The sequence below is a fragment of the Topomyia yanbarensis genome, chromosome 3, assembly GCF_030247195.1.
Source record: "Topomyia yanbarensis strain Yona2022 chromosome 3, ASM3024719v1, whole genome shotgun sequence".
Classification (NCBI taxonomy): Eukaryota; Metazoa; Arthropoda; class Insecta; order Diptera; family Culicidae; genus Topomyia; species Topomyia yanbarensis.
Genome location: NC_080672.1, coordinates 55,442,962 through 55,464,085, shown reverse-complemented (window position 1 = coordinate 55,464,085; position 21,124 = coordinate 55,442,962). Strand labels below are relative to the sequence as shown.

Below are 21,124 nucleotides of genomic sequence, written 5' to 3'. Positions count from 1 at the left end.
GGTCGTGCTCCTCCAATAACACCTGCATACGGAATTTCCATGACGAGAAATTGGACCCATCAAACAGCGGTAGCTGAAAACGTTCAACTCGATCGTCATCGACCATCGCGATAACTGTTTACACTAAATCATCGAATTTGTTTTGGAAATGATCTGGGCCCATAACGTTTTGTGCGTTATCGTATAGGTTTTAGCCGAAAATAGCAAAAGAAAAACTAACGAGCAATTCATGAAACACGTTTTTACTTTATTGCGTCTAAATGATAATGACAAAAACATTTTTTTAATCAATTTCGAAAGGTGTGGATAGGAAAAACAATATGAGTGTAGTGGTAGGGGTTGCCAGGCATGTTATTCCAACATGGACTGCTGCAGGAAGCCTGGCGGATTTCTACCGGCCTGCATTTTTTTCGCGGGAACGACGGGTTGTGGTTAGCTTGTAATTATTCTGGTTTATTAATTTGTTTGGATATCTAAAACGCACGAACTTTAACTTTTACACTGTCACAAATAGATTACTACATGTCACATTTGATAATTGCTTATTTCGAGTGAAGTGAATTGTGACGTTTGAGGGAACTGAGATAATAAAATTCTTTTCCACACACTTCACATTTGTACTGTTTTTCGTTTGTGTGCACAGTCATATGGGTTTTGAGCAAACGGCTCTCACCAAATTTTTTTCCACACACATCACATTTGTGAGGATATTCGTTCGTGTGAACATACATGTGGGTTGCGAGAGAGTACTTTCCACGATATGCTTTTCCACACAAATCACATTCATATGGTTTTTCTTCTGTGTGCACATACATATGTCTTCTGAGCACACTATGTAGGTGAAATTCTTTTCCACATACTTCACATTTGTGCGGGTTTGTGTGAACCCTTGCATGGTACCTGAGAGTCGTTTCATCGCCAAAATTTTGTCCACACAGTTCACATTTGTACCGTTTTTCGTTTGTGTGCCCATTCATATGGATTTTGAAGTAACCGCTCTTACTAAATTGTTTTCCACACACTTCACATTTGTGAGGATATTCGTTCGTGTGAACATACATGTGGGTTTTGAGGGAGTATTTTCCACTATATGCTTTTCCACAAATGTCACATTCATACGGTTTTGCTTTAGTGTGCACATCCATATGCTTTTTGAGCGCACTCTGTAAGGGAAATGCTTTTCCGCATATTTCACATTTGTATGGTTTTTCGTTTGTGTGAAGCAACATATGGACTGGGAGGCTCTTCTTATGACGAAATTGCTTTTCACATACGTCACATTTGTATGGTTTTCCGTTCACGTGAAGATTCATGTGGCATTTGAGGGTGTGCCTTCTACGATATGCTTGTCCACACAGATCGCATTTATACGGTTTCTCTTTTGTGTGCACATACATATGTTTTCTGAGCACACTAGGTAGGTGAAATTCTTTTCCGCATACTTCACATTTGTGTGGTTTTTCGTTCGTGTGAAGATACATGTGGGTTTTGAGGTTGTGCCTTTCACGATATGCTTTTCCACAAATGCAACAGTCATACGGTTTTGCTTTTGTGTGAACATACATATGCTTTTTGAGTACATACAGTTGGCGAAATGCTTTTCCGCATATTTCACATTTGTGTGGAGTTTCGTTTGTGTGAAAATACATATGGGTTTGAAGAAGGTTCCTTCCAATAAATTCTTTTCCATACACTTCACACTCTAATGATTTCTCACTAGAGTGAGTACGCTTGTGAACATTCAGATTGAACTGCGTGCGAAATGCTTTTCCACATGTCTCACACACATATGATTTTTCGTTCGAGTGAATATTCTTATGTGCTTTGAGTTGGTGAATAGAACCAAATAGTTTCCCACACACGTCACATTTATGAGATTTTACATTGTGAACTTTCTTATGTGTTTTCAGCTCTCCGAGCGTACGGCATTCTCTTCCACATATATCACATGCTATACTAATTAGGCGAAGAGATTCATGTTTGCTACACGCAGTAAGTTCGTTAGTGTGTATGTCTATTCCGTTATCGGTCGCGAAGCTCCAGGACATAGCGAATACTTTCCCACACACATTACAAGTGAAATGTTTCTCACTCAAGTGAGCAGACGTATGACTTCGTAGCTGAGTGCGCATATGAAATGCCTCTCCACATAATTTACATATGTATGGTTTATCGTTCGAGTGAAGCTTTTTATGTTCATTGAGATCGCTATCTGTGCAAAATGCCTTCTCACACACATCACATTTGTAAGGTTTTTCCTTGTGAATTTTCATATGAAATATCATATATTTGAGTTCGAGACATTTTTTCCCACACAAATCACATATGTAAGGGTCTAAGTGGATTTTCTTATGTCTAGTGAGCTGACCGACTATGGAAAATGCCTTCTCACAAACGTCACATTTGTGAGGTTTATTCTCGTGTACTTTCATATGAAGTCTCATCTGATTGAGCTCACGATATTTTTTTCCACACAAATCACATTCGTAACGATCTGGGCAGCTACGGTATGGTTTAGGAAGGTGAATTTTCTTATGGGTAGTGAGCAAACCGGCCAGAGAAAATGCCTTCTCACAAACATCACATTTGTGAGATTTTTGCCTGTGACGTATCATATGATGGCTGATAAGACTTCGATCACGATAAGCTTTTCCACACAAATCACATATGTAGGGATGATTAAATTGATGCTGGTTGAGCAGGTCAATGGATGGGAAATTTTGGCCACAAAGTTCACATCGGTGGTTAACGGTATCTGATGGCGGCTGTCCGGACTCTACTTCAGGCAATGTATCTATAATTTCGATTTCTTCTACCTTTAACTGTAGAGAGGTATTGCATTCGACGGGTTCTTCTAGTTTGATCTCCTCATTAGATTTTGAATTTTGTTGCTCCATGATGATGATGATGAAGCTGGACACCTAGAATGTTCAACAAAGTTCTGTAAGTTCTCTGTCATAACGCTAACTGTTTTTGATTATTTTTAGTATTCATTGACTACAGCGCAAATTCGCTAATTGGGTCACGACTGCGCCCCAACTAGCGAATGGTATCCGCTAATTGGGGCAACTGACTGCTGGCAAAAAATTCTCGAGGGAAACGCTGATTGTTTGTTTTCTTCGATAAAAAAAAAACAAATATTTTGCGGTTGATGAGAGTTGGCTTTTTTCTGGCAGTTAAGAGTCAATTTTTGTGACAAAGTATGTCATTAGTGTTTTTGCCATTATTTTTTTTTTGATAAATCCCTTTACACAAAACAAGAAATGGATACGCCATCGGAAAATAAACCGATAAAACGTAAGCATACAACGTTGCCACTAGCTAAAAAGTTGGACGTAATCCATGACGCCGAGTCCAGTGAATTGCCACACGAGCAGCTCGCAAAAAATACGGGATTGGAAGTTAAACCATGGGCCGACTGCTTAAGCAAAAAGAAGCTATCAAATCAAAAATAGACAGCCATAGAGAACACGGAATAGAGCAACGACGAACTATGAAAGAACAGAATTTTCCGTTGATGGAAGAGGCATTGTTCATGTGGATCCTGCAACAAAGAAACGCAAACATAATTATTCCGTCGGATGTTCTGAAGGTCAAAGCAAAACTACTATTCGAAACATTACAGCAAAACGGATGCTACGAGACATGTCAATTTCTTGCATCGAATGGGTGGGCTCGTCGTTTCCGCAATCGCTTTGGCCTACGTACGGTTATATCCGCTGGAGAAAAGGCTTCCGCCGATCTCGAAGCTTACGTCAAGTTTAAAGGAGTGCTCATGAACAAAATCGTAGAAATGGGTTTAAAACCTTCGCAACTGTTTAACGCTGATGAATAGGCATTATTCGTTAAACTGATTGCATCTCGAACGGTAGTCTTGTGGGATGAAAAGCTGCATCTGGCCGTAAATTGAATCGAATCCGATACACTTTCATGCCTTGTGCGAATATGGACGGAAGCTTGAAATTAAAACTTATGTTTATAGGCACGTCTGAAAATCCGAGAGACCTTCCTCGTGACAAGAAAGCTCTACCGGTTTCTTGTTACAATTCGAAGAAGGCTTGGATGACCCGACTCCTGTTTCGAAAGTGGTTTGACGAGGAATTTGTTCCCGCCGTGCGAAAGTTCTGCAACGAGAACGGGCTCGAACCAAAAGCACTTCTTGTCTTGGATAACTGCTCGGCTCACCACGATCTCTGCGATTTAAAAAGTGACGATGAGTTGATCCAAGTTATCTACTTGCCTCCCAATGTTACAAGCGAATGCCAGCCATGGACCAGTCCGTAATCAACGCAATAAAAATGCGTTATAAGAGAAATCTTATGTTAAATTTGGTTCTTGAAGATGATCATCTGCCTTTTAATCAACGATTGAAAAATATTTCATTGACACAATGTCTGGATTGGTTGTCCAACTCGTGGGATGAGGTTTCCGCTTCAAACAATAAAGCATTCTTGGAACAAACTAATTGACAATTTCCCAGAATTTGAATATTATGAATCTCCACCGGTGGAGGATAACATGCAAGAGCTTAAATCTCTCATAGCTGCTGCAGACAAAGCTGCCGGTACTAACACCAGCGAAAATGACGTTGTTCGCTGGCTCAATGACCAGGTTGTGGACTCGCAGGGGAATATTTTAAGTGTTACAAGTTATCAGTACACAGATGAAGAAATCATTCATTCAGTTTTACAGCGGTTAGATAATACAATATGTACCGAGGAGGAATGGTTGAACACCTCCGGCGATAATGTTCCTGGAATGGACGAGCAACAGGTGAACTGTGATGCATCTTCAAACCGCAGAAAACAATTTTCTGTCGTACTCAAATCATTAGATAATGTGATTGAGTACGTCAGAGATGACCTCCAAGAAGTCAGAAAACTAACATCTCTGCGAAACAAACTAACTGATGCTGAATGGAAGAAGCGCATCTAACAGCCAACATCCTATACATTTATTTTACTAAGAACATCCTGGAATATAAATAAAGTTCCATTTGATTTCAAAGTATTTTTTTTTCTAGATCGTCACAGAAATCAATTAATGAGCCCCTTGAAATCGATTACTTTCAAACGTCAATCAGTGTTTGACTTTTAGTTTTGACGTAAGTGTGTCTTTTAGTTGGGGCATGCCCCAACTAGCGAACACCCAACTAACGGAAACCCCAACTAACGAACACCCCAACTAACGAACCCCCAACTAACGAACCCCCAACTAACGAACCCCCAACTAACGAATTTGCGCTGTATTCTAATCTGGTCGTTAAATAGTGAGTTAACTTAGCCCTCTGCTGATTTCGACAGCATCTAATATACATCTGCTGATTCGATGGTGCATTCGATATGCGTGGCAATGATTAGATTATTTCCGATTTTATTAAATTGAATTTGATGTTTGTTTTCGATGACCCGGCTTAGGTTAGGTTGCTGCTCAGAAAATTGGGCATTGCGGAGCACGACCGCTACATCAGTTACATATTGCCGCAGGAGCCTAAGCATCTAAATTTTGCTGAGACAGTCAACAAACTAAAAAGCCTCTTCAGCATCAAGGAGTCCATCGTAAGTAGACGGTACAAGTGCCTGCAGGTGGCCAAAATCCCGACAGAGGACCACGTGGCATATGCTTGCAGAGTGAATAAACTGTGCGTGGGATTTGACCTCAGGAAGCTGACGGAGGATCAATTCAAATATCTTGTGTATGTATGTGGCTTGAAATCAGAGTGCGATGTGGGAATTCACACACGGCTTCTCTCCAGAATTGAGGAGCGCGAGGATGTTACGCTGGAGCAGCTTTCGGAGGAAAATCAGCGGCTGCTTATCCTCAAACACGATAGTGCCATGATAGAGGCAACAGCAACCTCCTTTCAGCAGGTGCACAAAAGCAGTTTCAGCGTCGCGATCAAATGCCACATAAACCTACCGCAAGCAACAACACCATGTTGGTTCTGTGGTGCTTTTCATTACATCAGGGATTGTTCATTCAAGAGCCACAAATGTTCCGACTGCAGTCAAATCGGGCATCGTGAGGGATACTGTGGTAGCGCCAAACAGTCTCGAAATTCACAGCAAGGAAGACAGCAAACAGTTAACAGTAACGTTGTGGTGATCAACGAGTGCACTGTTCAAAAGCGACGGAAATTTGTCTCCGTCGGTATCAATGGGACGGCCATACAGCTCCAGCTCGACACCGCCAGTGATATAACGGTAATCGGGAAGCAGATTTGGAGGCAAGTGGGAAGCCCAAGCCTAGCACCGGCAACAGTGCAGGCCACGACAGCTTCCGGCAACGCATTGCAGCTCGTAGGCGAGTTTTCCTGTGACGTCACCATTGACGGTCGCATTCGTCGAGAACTAATCCGTGTCTCCGAGCGACCATTACAGCTCCTCAGATCTGATCTTGTGGACAGTTTCAGCTTGTGGTCCTTGCCCATGGACAAATTTTGCTGTCACATTGCCAGCTTACCAACGTCGCTTACTGCACTCAGAAGCTATTTTCCCGGAGTTTTCAGTCAGCAGCTAGGTCTGTGTGCAAAAATGCAGGTCAAATTGGAGTTAAAGCAGCAGTGTAATCCAGTTTTTTGCCCTAAGCAGCCGGTAGCATACGCCATGTACGACTTGGTGGACCAAGAACTCGACCGGTTAGAGCAGTTGAAAATTATCACTCCAGTTGACTTTTCGGAGTGGGCCGCGCCAATCGTGGTTGTCCGCAAAGCAAGTGGTGCCATCAGAATCAGCGGAGATTATTCAACAGGTCTCAACTCAACATGATTGCAACCTCAAGGCAGTGCTGCAGCGCATCCAGGAATTTGGATTCATCATCCGTGCTGAAAAATGCTCTTTCGGCAAGGACCAGATTCCCTATTTGGGTCACATCATCGACAGCCGTGGCCTGCGGCCTGATCCAGGAAAAATCGAGGCAATTATTAAGCTACCGCCTCCCACAGATGTTTCTGGCGTTCGTTCCTTTCTCGGAGCGATAAATTTTTATGGCAAGTTTATGCCCAACATGCGAACACTGCGGTACCCACTAGACAAACTACTGAAGGCAGATTCCAAGTTCGAGTGGACCCCCGAGTGCCAGCAGGCATTTGAGCGGTTCAAACAACTACTCTCTTCGGATCTTCTGCTCACACACTATGATCCGAAGCTTGAAATAATCGTATCGGCCGATGCTTCTTCTATCGGATTGGGGGCCGCTATTTCTCATCGGTTTTCCGACGGTACCATCAAGGTAGTCCAACACGCTTCGAGAGCACTCACCAAGGTCGAGCAGAATTACAGCCAACCAGATCGTGAGGGTCTGGCAATTATCTTCGCGGTAACTAAATTCCACAAAATGCTGTTTGGTCGGCGTTTTCGACTGCAAACCGACCACGCTCCACTGCTGCGTATCTTTGGTTCCAAGAAAGGCATACCGGTATACACAGTCAACCGGCTTCAGCGGTTTGCTTTAACGTTGCTGCTCTACGATTTTGGAATCGAGTACGTGCCGACTGAGTTCGGCAATGCAGATGTATTGTCCCGTCTGATTAACCAACACATCAGGCCCGAAGAGGATTACGTCATACCGTGTATCTTGAAGCGGATATAAGGTCAGTAGCAACTGGTACAACTGATGTTCTGCCCCTAAGTTTCAGAGCCGTCGAGCAGGGCACCCAAGCTGATCAACTTCTTCGCCAAATCTATCGGTACGTTAAGGATGGTTGGCCTCAAACGAAAACCGTCAAACCGGAGATAAAGCGATTCCACGCTAGGCGAGATTCACTCTGCATAGTGGAAGGGTGTCTTCTGTTTGCGGACAGGCTCGTTATTCCATCGCAGCACAATAAACGGTGTCTGGATCAATTACATCATGGTCATCCCGGTATCCAGCGTATAAAGGCCATCACCCGAAGCTACGTATACTGGCCGTCCCTTGATGACGACATCGTGAGCTACACCAAGGCTTGCCAGCACTGTGCCTCAATAGCAAAGTCACCCCCGCACTCTCCTCCTGTGCCGTGGCCAAAATCATCTGGTCCATGGCAGCGAGTACATATCGATTTTGCGGGTCCAATCGAAGGCGATCACTTTCTCATCGTGGTGGATTCCTTCTCAAAGTGGCCCGAGGTTGTTCAAATGCGCACTATCTCCGCCCTCGCCTAGATCGCTATCCTGCGTGGTCTATTTGCTCGGCTGGGAATGCCTACTCTCGTGGTGAGCGACAACGGGACGCAGTACACAAGTGCGGAGTTTGCAGAATTTTGTGCAATGAACGGCATTCAGCACGTAACGTCCACACCATACCATCCACAATCCAACGGCCAAGCGGAGCGATTTGTGGACACCTTCAAGCGGGCCGTCAAGAAGATCAGAGAGGGGAGAAGTACAATAAATGCAGCTTTGGACACTTTCCTTCTCACTTACCGAAGTACACCAAACTGTTCGGCACCGGAGGGGAAATCACCGTCGGAGGTAATGTTCGGTCGCAAACTTCGAACTTGTCTCGAACTACTGCGCCCGCCCGCTGTGTGTGCTCCAGCTACCGAGTCAGCCGATAACAACAAACATAGGTTCTTTAACCGAGCTGATCCTGTCTTTGTTCAGGTGCACGTCCGAAACAGCTGGAGATGGGCCTCTGGCGTGGTTGTTGAGCGCATCGGTACCGTGATGTACAACGCGTGGGTCGAAGAACGTCGTATGCTGCGATCTCACATCAACCAAATGCGCAGCCGTGCCGGTCTAACACCAACCGTCGGGCAATATCCTAGGCAAACTAGCAACCCGTTGCCCTTGGACGTCCTTTTGGAAGCATGGAATCTGCCGCAGTCACCACAAGTGCAACCTTCTTCACCATCAGTATCGGGAAGCACAACGCCTACGCAGATGTCGCTCGATAAATCAACACTCTGGGAGCCGTCTATTCGTGCGTCGGCCACGCCGTGGCGTGGATCGCCACCAGAGTCAGAATCATCTTCGTCATCCAGTTTAGAAGCATCAACATCTTCCTCATCATCGACCTTTGCGCCGTTCAACATAATCGGGTCGACTTCAAAAGCAGAATCGGAGGTTGGTCTACCACGCCGTTCTTCGAGGACTCGAAGAGCGCCTCAGTGGTTCGATCCATACCACCTCTATTAAGAGGAGGAGATGTTACGACTGGGAACACTGGCGGTTTTCCACCGCTGCCTACCAAGAGGCTCGACCCTGACAGCAGGCGCTGTCAGGAAAGCGACGTCATCGACGTAGCAATAACTGTTTCCGGATGTCAGTTGGATTTTTAACCTCGTAAGAATAAAACGTGTTTTATATATATATATATATATATATATATATATATATATATATATATATATATATATATATATATATATATATATATATATATATATATATATATATATATATATATATATATATATATATATATATATATATATATATATATATATATATATATATATATATATATATATATATATATATATATATATATATATATATATATATATATATATATATATATATATATATATATATATATATATATATATATATATATATTAACTTTTCGTCGTTTTATTACGGCTTCAGTGCCCTCTTCCACCGATACAAAACTTCCTCATATGGATTTTAAGTGGCTTAAAGCACATATAATTACCGTTCGGATTTTTATCAGTGCAGTGCCCCCAAACGGCTGCCCTACCGTGCTCCCAAGCGTATGTTTCATGTTGATGTCTGTATTTTTTCAAAAACAAAAATATCGAAAAACCCACACAAAACTCGTATTCAGCATTCGTTTTGACGTAAGAAAAAACATACTTGACAAGTTTTACATTTATTAAATGTACTGTACTGAGGACGAAAGACAATGGGTTTTCGCAGGACAACACGTGAAAACATAAACGACGCCGTAACTAATACAGCTGATTCACGGTAACAGCCGGAACTTCTTGAGCCCCTTTATTTCCTATTTCGTGCCATTTAGCACCACTTCCTTGATGAGCCATTCAGCTCCCGACTTGTTCGCGAACTACTCGGTCTAGTCCCCGACGATGGACCTGACCTACTCCGACGGAGAGTTCCCCGTCGAGAGAAAATCTCCCGAAATTCTCACCAAGGTCAGTTCGGCGATTCCGGGTAACCAGGGCGTACGATTCGCTGGTGTCCCGACGACCCAAGACTCTCGTCGAAGGTCTACTCAGTCTAGTCCCCAGAGAATTCCCCGGCGAAAGAAGTTCTCCCGATGCCGATTATTCTTTGATTTTCGCTGTAATTCTATCAGGTCAACCGGTAGGGTGATTACGGATAGAGCGTGGCGTCCGGTACGCTGGTGTTCAAACGTCCCATACTCGGTGCTCTGTCGCAGTCTACTCGACTTGTCCTCGGCGGTCGATCTAGTTTATTCCTGCGGAGAGTTCGGTGATTGTTCTTCCAAAACTTTTGCTCGGTGTTCATCACGCCACTTTCGCTGTAAGGCGGTCATGATATGCATCACCACTCTGTAGACCGCATTCCACGTCTTTACGTCGCTTGTCATTCTGGAGGCTTCATTATCCGGGTTGATGTCCGGTCCATCCGTTTTAAGTACCTCCTTGCACATCGCTTCGAACCTCGGACATTCGACTACCACATGCCCCGGAGTCTCCTTGATGTGCTCACACTCCGGACACAATGATGACGTTGCGTGCCCGAACCGATGAAGATACTTCCTGAAGCAGCCGTGACCCGACAGGAGTTTTGTCAGGCGGAAGGTCACCAGTTTGAGATGCGCCGGTAGGTCCGGTACGGTGCTGCGTATTGTCCCATTCCTTCTGCCACGTCGCCATCGAATCGATTCTCACCATCTTCCTCACATTTCTGGCGTTTCTTTGATTGTAGCACTTGATATCCTCCGCCAGGGTATTGCAGATGGGGATCATCTTGGCGATAATGCATACCGCCTTCTACGATATTGTTCTGTACGCGGTCGACATTTGTACGACCACCAGCCGGAACATCCTGTTCTGGTTTTCGTGGTTCCGCTTGGTTCTCTTCGCCGCACCCCAGACAGGAACCCCATATCGCAGTATCGATGACGGAACACTAGGTAACAGGCGCAGGCGTAGTCAATGTGGTTGTTAAACCTTAACCGGTCGTCGATTATCACTCCCAATAGCTTCAGTTCACGTTTCGATGCAATCACGTGTCCTCCGATGACGATCTGTATCCGGTGAATCGCTTTGAAGTTGCTGACCAACAACACATCCGTCTTGTGATGAGCTATCCAGTTCATCCAGCACTCGATAGCATCTACTGTCTCCGTCACCTTCACTTCATCCAGTGTCTCACCCATCACCATTAGTAGACGCGTCGTCCGCTAAATTCACGATTTGCTGGGCATCCGCAGTGTCAAGACTCCATCGTACATCCTGTTCCAACAAGTTGGACCGACAATGGAGCCCTGAGGAACACCCGCTGTGACTTGCTTTGACTTCTGCCCTACGTTCGTCTCGTACAGCAGCACTCAACTCTGGAAGTAGCTCTTCAGGGTTCAGTAGCTCTTGCTGACCGGAAGGATGGCTCATTCTTCTGGTCAGCGCTGCAGCGTAGATCTATACGAGGCTGGATGGCCCGGCGACTTTCCTGGCTTTGGCAGCAACACCAGTTGCTGTACCTTCCACATTTCGGGGGAATTTCCTATATCTAAACGCTTTGCAGCAGCATTCTAAACACGCCCAGATATGCCAGGATCGCAACACTCTAAGCTTGATCTCCCGTTTTAAAGCGACCCTAGGTTATCGAAACGTCGCCTACGTTCTCCTCTCACTCCGCGATCTGGCTCTGAGACGAGCAGCGTGTAGTTTTCGTGGCATTTTAACGTTACAATCCTTCTTGTTAGATCAACCGCATCAACGTATTTGATTCCGCTGCCTGCCGAGGTGACTCAACAAAGGGGTTTTTGTTGAAGGCTGTCGTCTTCCACTTTAGCTTGCCGGTCGTCCTTCCTTGGCCGATGCGGTAGCGAATCGCCCGGTGGTCATTATGGAAATACTTCTCGCACACTCTGCAGCCCATGTTCGCCGTCAGTGAAGGGCTACAGAATAAGGGCGTAATTTCTCTCGGTAGCGATGTCCGTTTCGTGAACCAATAAGCCCCCAGTTTTGTCCTACTACCAAGAGCCATTTAGCTCCCCGCTTCGCCGCGATCTACCCGTTGTAGTCCTCGGCGGTAGACCTAGCCTTCACAACGAGCCGACCGGTAGGTGCCGAGGTCAGTCGCCAATTTTCACTATGTCCAAGGAAATTTTCTCACAAGATAACTTGGCAAAAGAATTTAAAATGTTAGGCATATTTGTGTTGGATATATAATTTTTTTTTTCAAATTTCATTAAAATATTTCGCTTTCACGCTACTTACTATTGGTTGGGGATTATCTGCCCGCCAGATGGCGCTTCGGAACAAATTGTTTTACTCGTATTTCTATGAAAGTCGCAGCAACGCGCGACATGTATTAGCTAGTGCTTTCTAAGGGCATGTCCAGGAGCGTTTTATCTTATATACTGCCTATGATCGCAAGTCAGTCCCATAAAGATAGGAAATCCCATAGAAAACGGGACAAATATGCGATCATGGGTAGCATAGGAGTTCAAACAGTTGTTTAAAAATTTAAAACTTATACGATGCCATACTATTTGTTGCTGATTTTAAAACACGTTTAGAACATTGTTTTAAATACATGGAGAGTACTCAGCATAGACACTTAGACCCGATAGACTGGGGAAAAATAAATTTGAATGCAATAACGCTGAAGGCATGGCGAGACATGAATTTTAAACTGAACAGAACACCCGCTTAAACTGCTAATGGGGGATGCAAGTTCTAGTTCTAAAATTTTCAGTTTTATATTATAGAACTGTCAAAATTTTGAAGCTAGAACTGAAAAGCTCCTGAACATGTCCTTAATGAAATTATTAGAAATCGCACTGTTTATCGATAAACAAATACTCTTTTCAACTTCATATTCCATCCCGTGGACCAACATTCATTTCTACGTAAGCATTTCAACTTCTCGCCAAACATATGATTACGGCTTAAAAGCCAACTATCAAAATTCTCTTTGAAAGGAAATTCCGGACTACCACAATGGGCCCATATTATTGGCTCGAATCAAAACTCGTCGAAATGTCAATTGACGATAGGTTCATCCGGAGTGTTCATTTGTGTTTACATTTTACTAGCGTTGCCAATTTTATTTTGTGTCCAGCACCCAATGTGGCTACGCCACATCGCTTTTGTGCGTGCTGTCCGACTTCGCTACCGCTCAGTCGGACTTAAACTAGGGATAGCCCCTATGTTTGAGTAAGCCGGGCAAACGAGTGGGTCACAGGTTCGCTTGCTTCCGACGGCGGGTCGGTGGCCACCTCGCCCTCTAGGCCTCGGTTATGCGGCTAAGCCGCATCGAAATGGTACCCCTTAAACATTCTAACTTGAATCGGTTGTGTCACCGGAGCCGGAATACGAATTAGAACCAGCCAGCATTTCGGCTGAGTTAAACTGGGAAGTTTAGTACAATTTGATCTGGAAATAAAATTTTTCTGGCAACGCTCCAGCACTCCGTTGATTTCACCACCTGGGCGCCAGGTTGACGATATGAAATGAACTTTGTTTACTTTCGACAAGTTTTGATTCGAGCCAACAACATCCAGCCACCACAATAGATCTAAATAGTGGTCGCAGTGGTTCGTCTCCAACAAAAAAAAATCCGGACAAAACCGTCACTGGCTAAACAAAGTTCATAGCAGTTAATGAAAGAGAAAACTTTTCTCTTTTGTTTACTACCAATCTCTGTGATTGGCGAGTAACGGTTTGTCCGGAATTTTCTTTCAAAGAGAATTTTGACAGTTGGCTTTTATGCCGTAATCATATGTTTATCGAGACTTGTTGATTATTAACTTGTCAGGCTCACGTACACTATCAAAGAGAGACTTGCTTAGGGTGACCATACGTCCTGGTTTCCCAGGACATGTCCTGGTTTTTTAATGACTGTCCTGGTGTCCTGGGAAGTCGAGGAAAAAGCTTGATTTGTCCTGGTTTTTCTCATGTAAGCCTAATAACAGGTGTTCAATAAAAATGAGTTTTTTCAGTCATGTAGTTGAAAAACAAAAAAAAAATCTTCATCGAATTCAGTATTTTTTATTATAAAACATAATGTTTATTCTTCAAAAAAATGTCAATGAATATTAGAGAAGGGGCCCTGGTCAGCAGTACGACGCAACTTAGTCGCGATGTTCTCACAAGAGCACTGCACGGCACTGACGTCCTTCTTCCGGATACAACTCCGGATCCTGGTAGTTAACTGCTTCGTATCCTTAACTCGCCAATTATTTTTATACACTAAAGCACTGAGGGAGCCGAAAAAACCCCAATGGGACGGCACTGGGGCAAGTTAGTGGGGTTTCTTTCTTTCGGCACGTACGGTATCTTTTTCTACTCAAGATACTACAGCGTCTTCTTGGCGTAATGGGAAGACGTCTTGTCCGGCCAGAAGACGTACTTCCCAACCACATGATACTCCTTTAAGAACGGCAGAATACACTTAAGACACTCGTCCTGGTACACTTGTTGATTGATGGCCAGACCGCTCGGCTTGAACCACAGTTTTGAAATTCCTCTGTCCGATATGGCGATGTACAGCATAACATTTCTTTTAAATTTATGCTTAAACTAATATTTTACTTCGGGGTGTGTGGCCGACTTGTCGCTGGAATAGTAGCTGTCATTTCCTGGAATGTGGGTGTTCGAGAGCAGCAATGTCTCGCGGTAGTTGTTCGTCATCCACCAGCACTGCGATTTCCCGATCGCTATCTGCTCGTCCATGTCGTCGGGGGACCGAGTCTTATTCCGACAGATGATGTCCTTCATCTTGAGGCCGGCATCACGCAAACTCGTTTCGTCCTTGTTGTCGAACAGCTTTTTCAACGCTTCCTTCTTTTTCTTCGTCATTATCTTCGTCGGCGGCCGATACCGGCCTTCCGCTCCACGCTCAGGGATGCCGGGATTTGGTAAACTGTGCTCACGGGCACGTTGTCTCGAAAGTGGTCTACCGTAAACTTTTTTCCACAATGGCCAAGTGTAAACCGCACAACACGCTCGCGGAGTACTTGCTGTTTCGACGCCATCTTTGATTGAACTGACAGCACCCGAGCGAAATGAACCATGTCTCCCATTTATACGAAGTTCAGAGAGCAATTGTCTTGGAGAGAAAAAAATTTACGCTCTTTTCTTTAATTACAGAAAGGTATTGAAATAATTCTCATTTTTTATTGAACACTTGTTATATTTCTAATTATTGAGTTTTCGCTTTATTGACTCTGCTCCAGAGTACGACAAACAAAACTTAATACACTCGAATCTCTCAATTGTACCATCCGATGCATTTTTTTAATCTCTCGATAGTACCTCGTTATTTCTTTTTCCAACTTACTTTTTTACATGGAAATTGAAAAGAGAAAGAGGCGTTCGTATGTACGTACCATATGAATGAGCTGTAGTCTGTTTGCAACAACATTTGGCAATCGAACAAATCGAACCGATTCCAGTTGTGGACTAAACTCTGGCCGCTAGCAATGTCGATGAAACAATGATTCCGGGATCCGAAAAATTCCCTCTAGTGCCTACCTCTAAGAAGACACATCGAAGTTTTTGCGATTCTGCTTCTTCTAGAGTTCTCTTGCAAGTGGCTGTTTTTCGTTTTACTGTAAATCCATTTCATAAAAAGGAAAATGGCGAAACAACAATAACTGTCGTGAAATAACCTTACTGAGCGCTCTCTCGAGCTGGTAATTATGGAATCCCTTTAGGATCAATACCAGTTCCTAATCAGTCTACTTTTCCATCTCAATCGGATCGGAAGCTATAATCGCGCTGCTTGGTAACAGTGCAGTGAATCAAACGAACGTTTCAACATACAGTCTGCCGTCTATATGTACCGCGCCAGTAAAGCAATCGAAAAATAACATTTGTCCCATACCAGTGTGGAAAATAATGCACCGTTACTTTCATTGATGCGGTATCGATCGTTTATTTAAAAATGATTGAAACTCAGCAGCAAAATTTTAACAATCTTCGATCCAATACAGTGGTCGTTTGTCCAATCCGCCCTTGTGTCCGCGAAGTGGAACAATTAATAAAGGCGCATACTCGTAATGCGGTACTGATAGCATTTAAAACTTTGGCCATGGCGAAAAGTTTGGCTATGGGAAACAACATGCAACACGTCGTTGCGCATGTCAATGTTAGAATCAAGATACCCGTTTAGATTGACGAAGATAAGACTGGTGTGAGTCTGCACGATCTATCCCCGCGTACAACCAATAAATTCACTATTGATGTCGAAGTACGTAACGGTGAAAGTTTGAAACCTGGAAACTTTTTTCCAGGTATATCCAATGGTGTTCGTATCGTGAGAAGCAAATCTCAAATCACGCTGCGCACATATGAAGGACAGATGCCTATGTGCCAAACCATGTGTGAAAGGCTTTATTGAAACAACATCAACTGCGAGCAAACCCAACAACATTAACTAAATCACCAACAACCGGAGTTGCAACTCAGCCACCAACGAATGCTGGAATAACAGAATCTACGCACAGCGTGTCCGATCATTGTGATACTGCTTACCAATGGTTGTCATTCGAGATTGCCAGATATAGCGCAGGGAAGCTACTTGCGACCGTTGATGTTTCTGCTTTGCTTCAATGACGTGTATTTAGTGCTGAAAACTTCTCGCCTGTTCCTGCACAGACGATCTCATAATAATTCGTCTCATTTGCTCAATTCAGGATTTCCGATTTCTCCAACAACAGCATGAAACTTTCGCTAGTGGTGGTGTAGCAAGAACTTCGCGTGTGTGTGTATAAATCCTAAAAAGCACAGTGATCGAATTCCCACAAAAAAATTTCTGGTGGAGCTCTTCCTTTCAGAACCACAGAACTTTTTTACTGCCGAAGCTCTGCCTGCCCGACCCAAGATCTTTGTAACTGCCGAAAACCTGTGGAGAAAGCACAGTCGATTGATAGGTAACGGGGGAGGCCAGTCCCCTTTCGACTGTCCTGGTTTTTTACTCGCCTCATATGGTCACCCTAGACTTGCTCCCCACCTTCATATTGAGGTACAACCTGCGGAAGACGTGAGCCGCGATGCCAGATGTTAAGACATTTTTTAATTTTGAAGACATTTGAAAGGTTGTGAAGACTAGAGCGGCTGGATGTTGTTGGCTCGAATCAAAACTTGTAGAAAGTAAACAAAGTTCATTTCATATCGTCAAACTGGCGCCCAGGTGGTGAAATCAACGGGGTGCTGGAGCGTTGCCAAAAAAATTTTATTTCTAGATTAAATTTTACTAAACTTCCCAGTTTAACTCAACCGGAATGCTGGCTGGTTCTAATTCGTATTCCGGCTCCGGTGACACAACCGATTCAAGTTAGAATGTTTAAGGGGTACCATTTCGATGCGGCTTAGCCGCATAACCGAGGCCTAGGAACTGAAGCGGCGCAAAGCCGCTGAGAATCCGCCGGGCGAGGTGGCCACCGACCGGCCGTCGGAAGCAAGCGAACCTGTGATCCACTCGTTTGCCCGGCTTACTCAAACATAGGGGCTATCCCCAGTTTAAGTCCGACTGAGCGGTAGCGAAGTCGGACAGCACGCGCAAAAGCGATGTGGCGTAGCCACATTGGGTGGTGGACACAAAATAAAATTGGCAACGCTAGCAAAATGTAAACACAAATGAACACTCCGGATGAACCTATCGTCAATTGACATTTCGACGAGTTTTGATTCGAGCCAATAATATGGGCCCCCAAATCAAATGCAACAACCGATTCTGAGTCGGAATCGGTTGTTGCATTTGATTTGGAATCCATAATGACTCCATTCAGAAATGCGAACCGGTTCCGGAATGAGTTTAACTGGGTTAGAGTGTGGCCAAGAGGCCATGACGTATCCAAACGAACATGAAATTTGACATATTCACAATAGAAATACGTCGGCTCGTTTGGATACGTCAAACGCGTCTTGGCCGCACTCTAACTAGAGTGCTCTAGTGAAGACGGGTTTTTCATCTTGAAGACAAATTTTTCGGATGTCTTCACTGATTTCTGGCAGAATTTTGGCTCAAACTCAAATACCGATTCAGAACCCTGGTCGGTTAAGACTAATGAAGACATTTTTTTTATGAAATCAAGAGTACCGATTCAAATGGTCCTTAGTGACAAATGTAAACAAACTGAGTTATTTGCAGCACAGCATGTGATTACAACATAGCTAACGAATACCGAAAACCAGGACTCATTATACCCAGTATTTATCAAAATAACAAGCATTATATAAAAAGTCGCAAAGTTTTCATGATGATATTTTGAAATTTTGCACTTGAGACCTTTTACCACAGACTAACAGACATAACACTCAAAAACAAAGCTTTGCCCGCTTTAACGGGCATTTTAAATATATTTGTAGTTGGGACTGTGGCCACATTTGAAATTATGGCGCCACTGACATATGGACAAGCATATGGGGGATAGACCACTAGTGAAAAATTGTTCCCAAACCTGAGGGGTAACCCACCAGTAAATGAGTGATTGGGACTGTGAATAAAAGGTGTAGCTAGTGTTCTGGGAAAATTGTCGGATCGATGTTTTTTTAGGGAATTCCCTCATAGTGTTATGTCTGTTAGTCTGTGCTTTTACATTGAAAGGACATGTGCGTAAAATAGGCGCCATGCAAAAACGACGCAAGATTCATTTCATTCTATGTTTTTCCCACTGCACATAGGTACATAGTAAAAACGTCCTAAGCATCAAAATAAAACAAATTATTTTCTTCTGTTCTTGCGACTTATTTTCGAAGTTGAATTTAGAAAGTATAATAAATTAAATGATAATTGGAAAGCTTAAATTATTCTAAAGTAACATGCCATTCGTTGGTTTTAACCACTTCCAGCCAATGGTTTGTTAATATAAACTAGTTTCTCGTATTTTTTTCCGCAAGACTTCTTTTAAATCCAGTGCAACTATTCACAGTAGTGATGAAGAACATTCGTATTCCCATGCTCATTTTGCCGAAAACTTTGAAGAATTTCAATATTCGTCGTAAGAGCTACCTTTGCTGAAAAAGAGTATTATTACCTAAAGAGCATAGTTCTTAGACAATATTGGCATTATTGTTACACATATTTCTCGACAAACATATGATTACGGCTTAAAAGCCAACTGTCAAAATTCTTTGAAATTCCGGACAAACCGTGACTGACTAAGCACAGTTCACAGCAGTTAATAAAAGAGACAACTTTTCTCTTTTGTTTACTACCAACAGTGTTGCGAAACGAGCGAGAAGCACATCCAGCCCGTTCATTCGCGGGCATGTACGAATAGCATGCCTAGCGTTCTTCATCGTTCGCGCCCGGGTGAATCAAAACCGCGAGCGGGAATACTCGAGAAACCCAAGCTTTCTTGCAAGCTTTCATCTGGTAGGTAGCAATTGTAGGAAGCTTTGCTCGCGAATGCTCGTCTGCTGTGATACCTTGCAAGCGAGAAATGCATTGAACAGCACAGCCCAAGTAACAATTGAAGTTTTATAGCACGCTACAAGTGCAATCTAAGTTTTATCAGTGGCTATAAAACTACCATAAAACCTCAATTGTTACTAGGGAGGTGAGTGTGAATGCTCGAAGGGCATGGGCTACTAAGAGTGTTCTCGCTATCGCGCGTGAAACGAGAAAAGGCTTTTTACGCGCCAACGAACGAGAATAGCATCACTGACTACCAACATATGTGATTGGTGAGTAACGGTTTGTCCAGAATTTCCTTTCAAAGAGAATTTTGACAGTTGGCTTTTAAGCCGTAATCATATGTTTGTCGAGATTTGTTCTCTAATAGGGATTTGTTTTAGGTCTATAAAACTTCGGCCTCGTCTTTCTCAGTTCGAACTCAATGTCACTTAGGACCTTTTGAATAAATACTCTTGAAATGTGAAGATTCCCACTGAGACGTCCAAAAAATTGTTTCAAAATCGTTCAACACGGGTCCAACGATGGACGTTTGTTGAACGGTTATTTGGACGTTGTCCAAATTGGTTCAACGAACGTCCTTCATTGGACGATTTTGAAACCAACCGTTCTTAGAGGGTTTTTGAAAAATATACCTCGTATCCCTGGACGTGAGTGATGTGAATTGAAATCAACGTCGTATATACAGGTATGGCGAAGAGGGCACTTTGGTATTCGTAAGATGAATCTTACATGAGTGGTGTGAGTGATCACAGAATAAATCGACTTACTTTCGTCATACCGTTCGTTCTGCTTCCATTGAATCGTGTGAACGCTATGACGTCGACCCGTTGTGCTTCTGGATTGTTTACATATTTTCCCGAATAGAAATGTACAGTAACAAAACCTTGATTTTCACTGTGACAGTACAGTATTTTTACAATAATTTACAGTAAGTTTTAGTGTTATGCTACAATACAAAAACAATAAACTTTAACGTTTTTATAGTAAATTTCAATGTAAAATAGACTTTTACAGTGAAAAAGGGGGTGGTTAAAACAGTAAAATTTAATGTGAATGCACTGTATCAGTTTTTTGCTGAACAGTGAAATTTATTGTTACATGAAATTTTATTGTAAATCTACTGTGAGAACTTGGCATCGAACAATGTTGAAACAGTAATAACTATAATATTTATTATTTTATGATTGTTTGTAGGGTAAATGCTATTGTAAAATTCTATCCGGGTTCGGTTGCCAATACTAGCAAACCGTGTTCTGCCACACCTATATATACGACATTGAATTGAAATAACTTTGGTGAACATCGATACGTAAACATTCCTATTTCATCGATTTTCATTAGTAATACTTGCTTACCTTATTTCGTCGAATTCTTTCAATATTGGAAGTATTAAACCTAATTTCTAAGCAAGTGTAATACTTGTATTATACGTAATAAAATGTAGGCACATGTAATGCGAACTTAAAACCACTTCATTTGTTGTTCAGCTGTTCCGAAAACGTCACATCATGAGATCATAGATATTCACTAAGAAGTTGTCTATTCGAACAATTGATGAGAGATTCGAATATTGACACTAGCAGTAATTTTTTTAGATG

The 21,124-nt window shown here is 43.0% G+C and overlaps 2 protein-coding genes across 2 annotated transcripts; one reads left to right on the top strand and one right to left on the bottom strand.

Moving 5' to 3' along the window:
* Positions 1-226: 226 nt before the first annotated feature.
* Positions 227-21,027, bottom strand: LOC131692226 (zinc finger protein 493-like). Its single transcript, XM_058979139.1, has 2 exons — positions 20,882-21,027; positions 227-2,921 (listed from the first exon to the last, which is right to left on the bottom strand). The coding sequence occupies exon 2, from the start codon at positions 2,895-2,897 to the stop codon at positions 543-545; it is 2,355 nt and encodes a 784-aa protein (XP_058835122.1). The 5' UTR covers positions 2,898-2,921; positions 20,882-21,027; the 3' UTR covers positions 227-542.
* On the top strand, positions 8,181-9,119 carry LOC131686942 (uncharacterized protein K02A2.6-like). The gene has a single exon (XM_058970972.1). The coding sequence runs from the start codon at positions 8,181-8,183 to the stop codon at positions 9,117-9,119; it is 939 nt and encodes a 312-aa protein (XP_058826955.1).
* Positions 21,028-21,124: the final 97 nt, after the last annotated feature.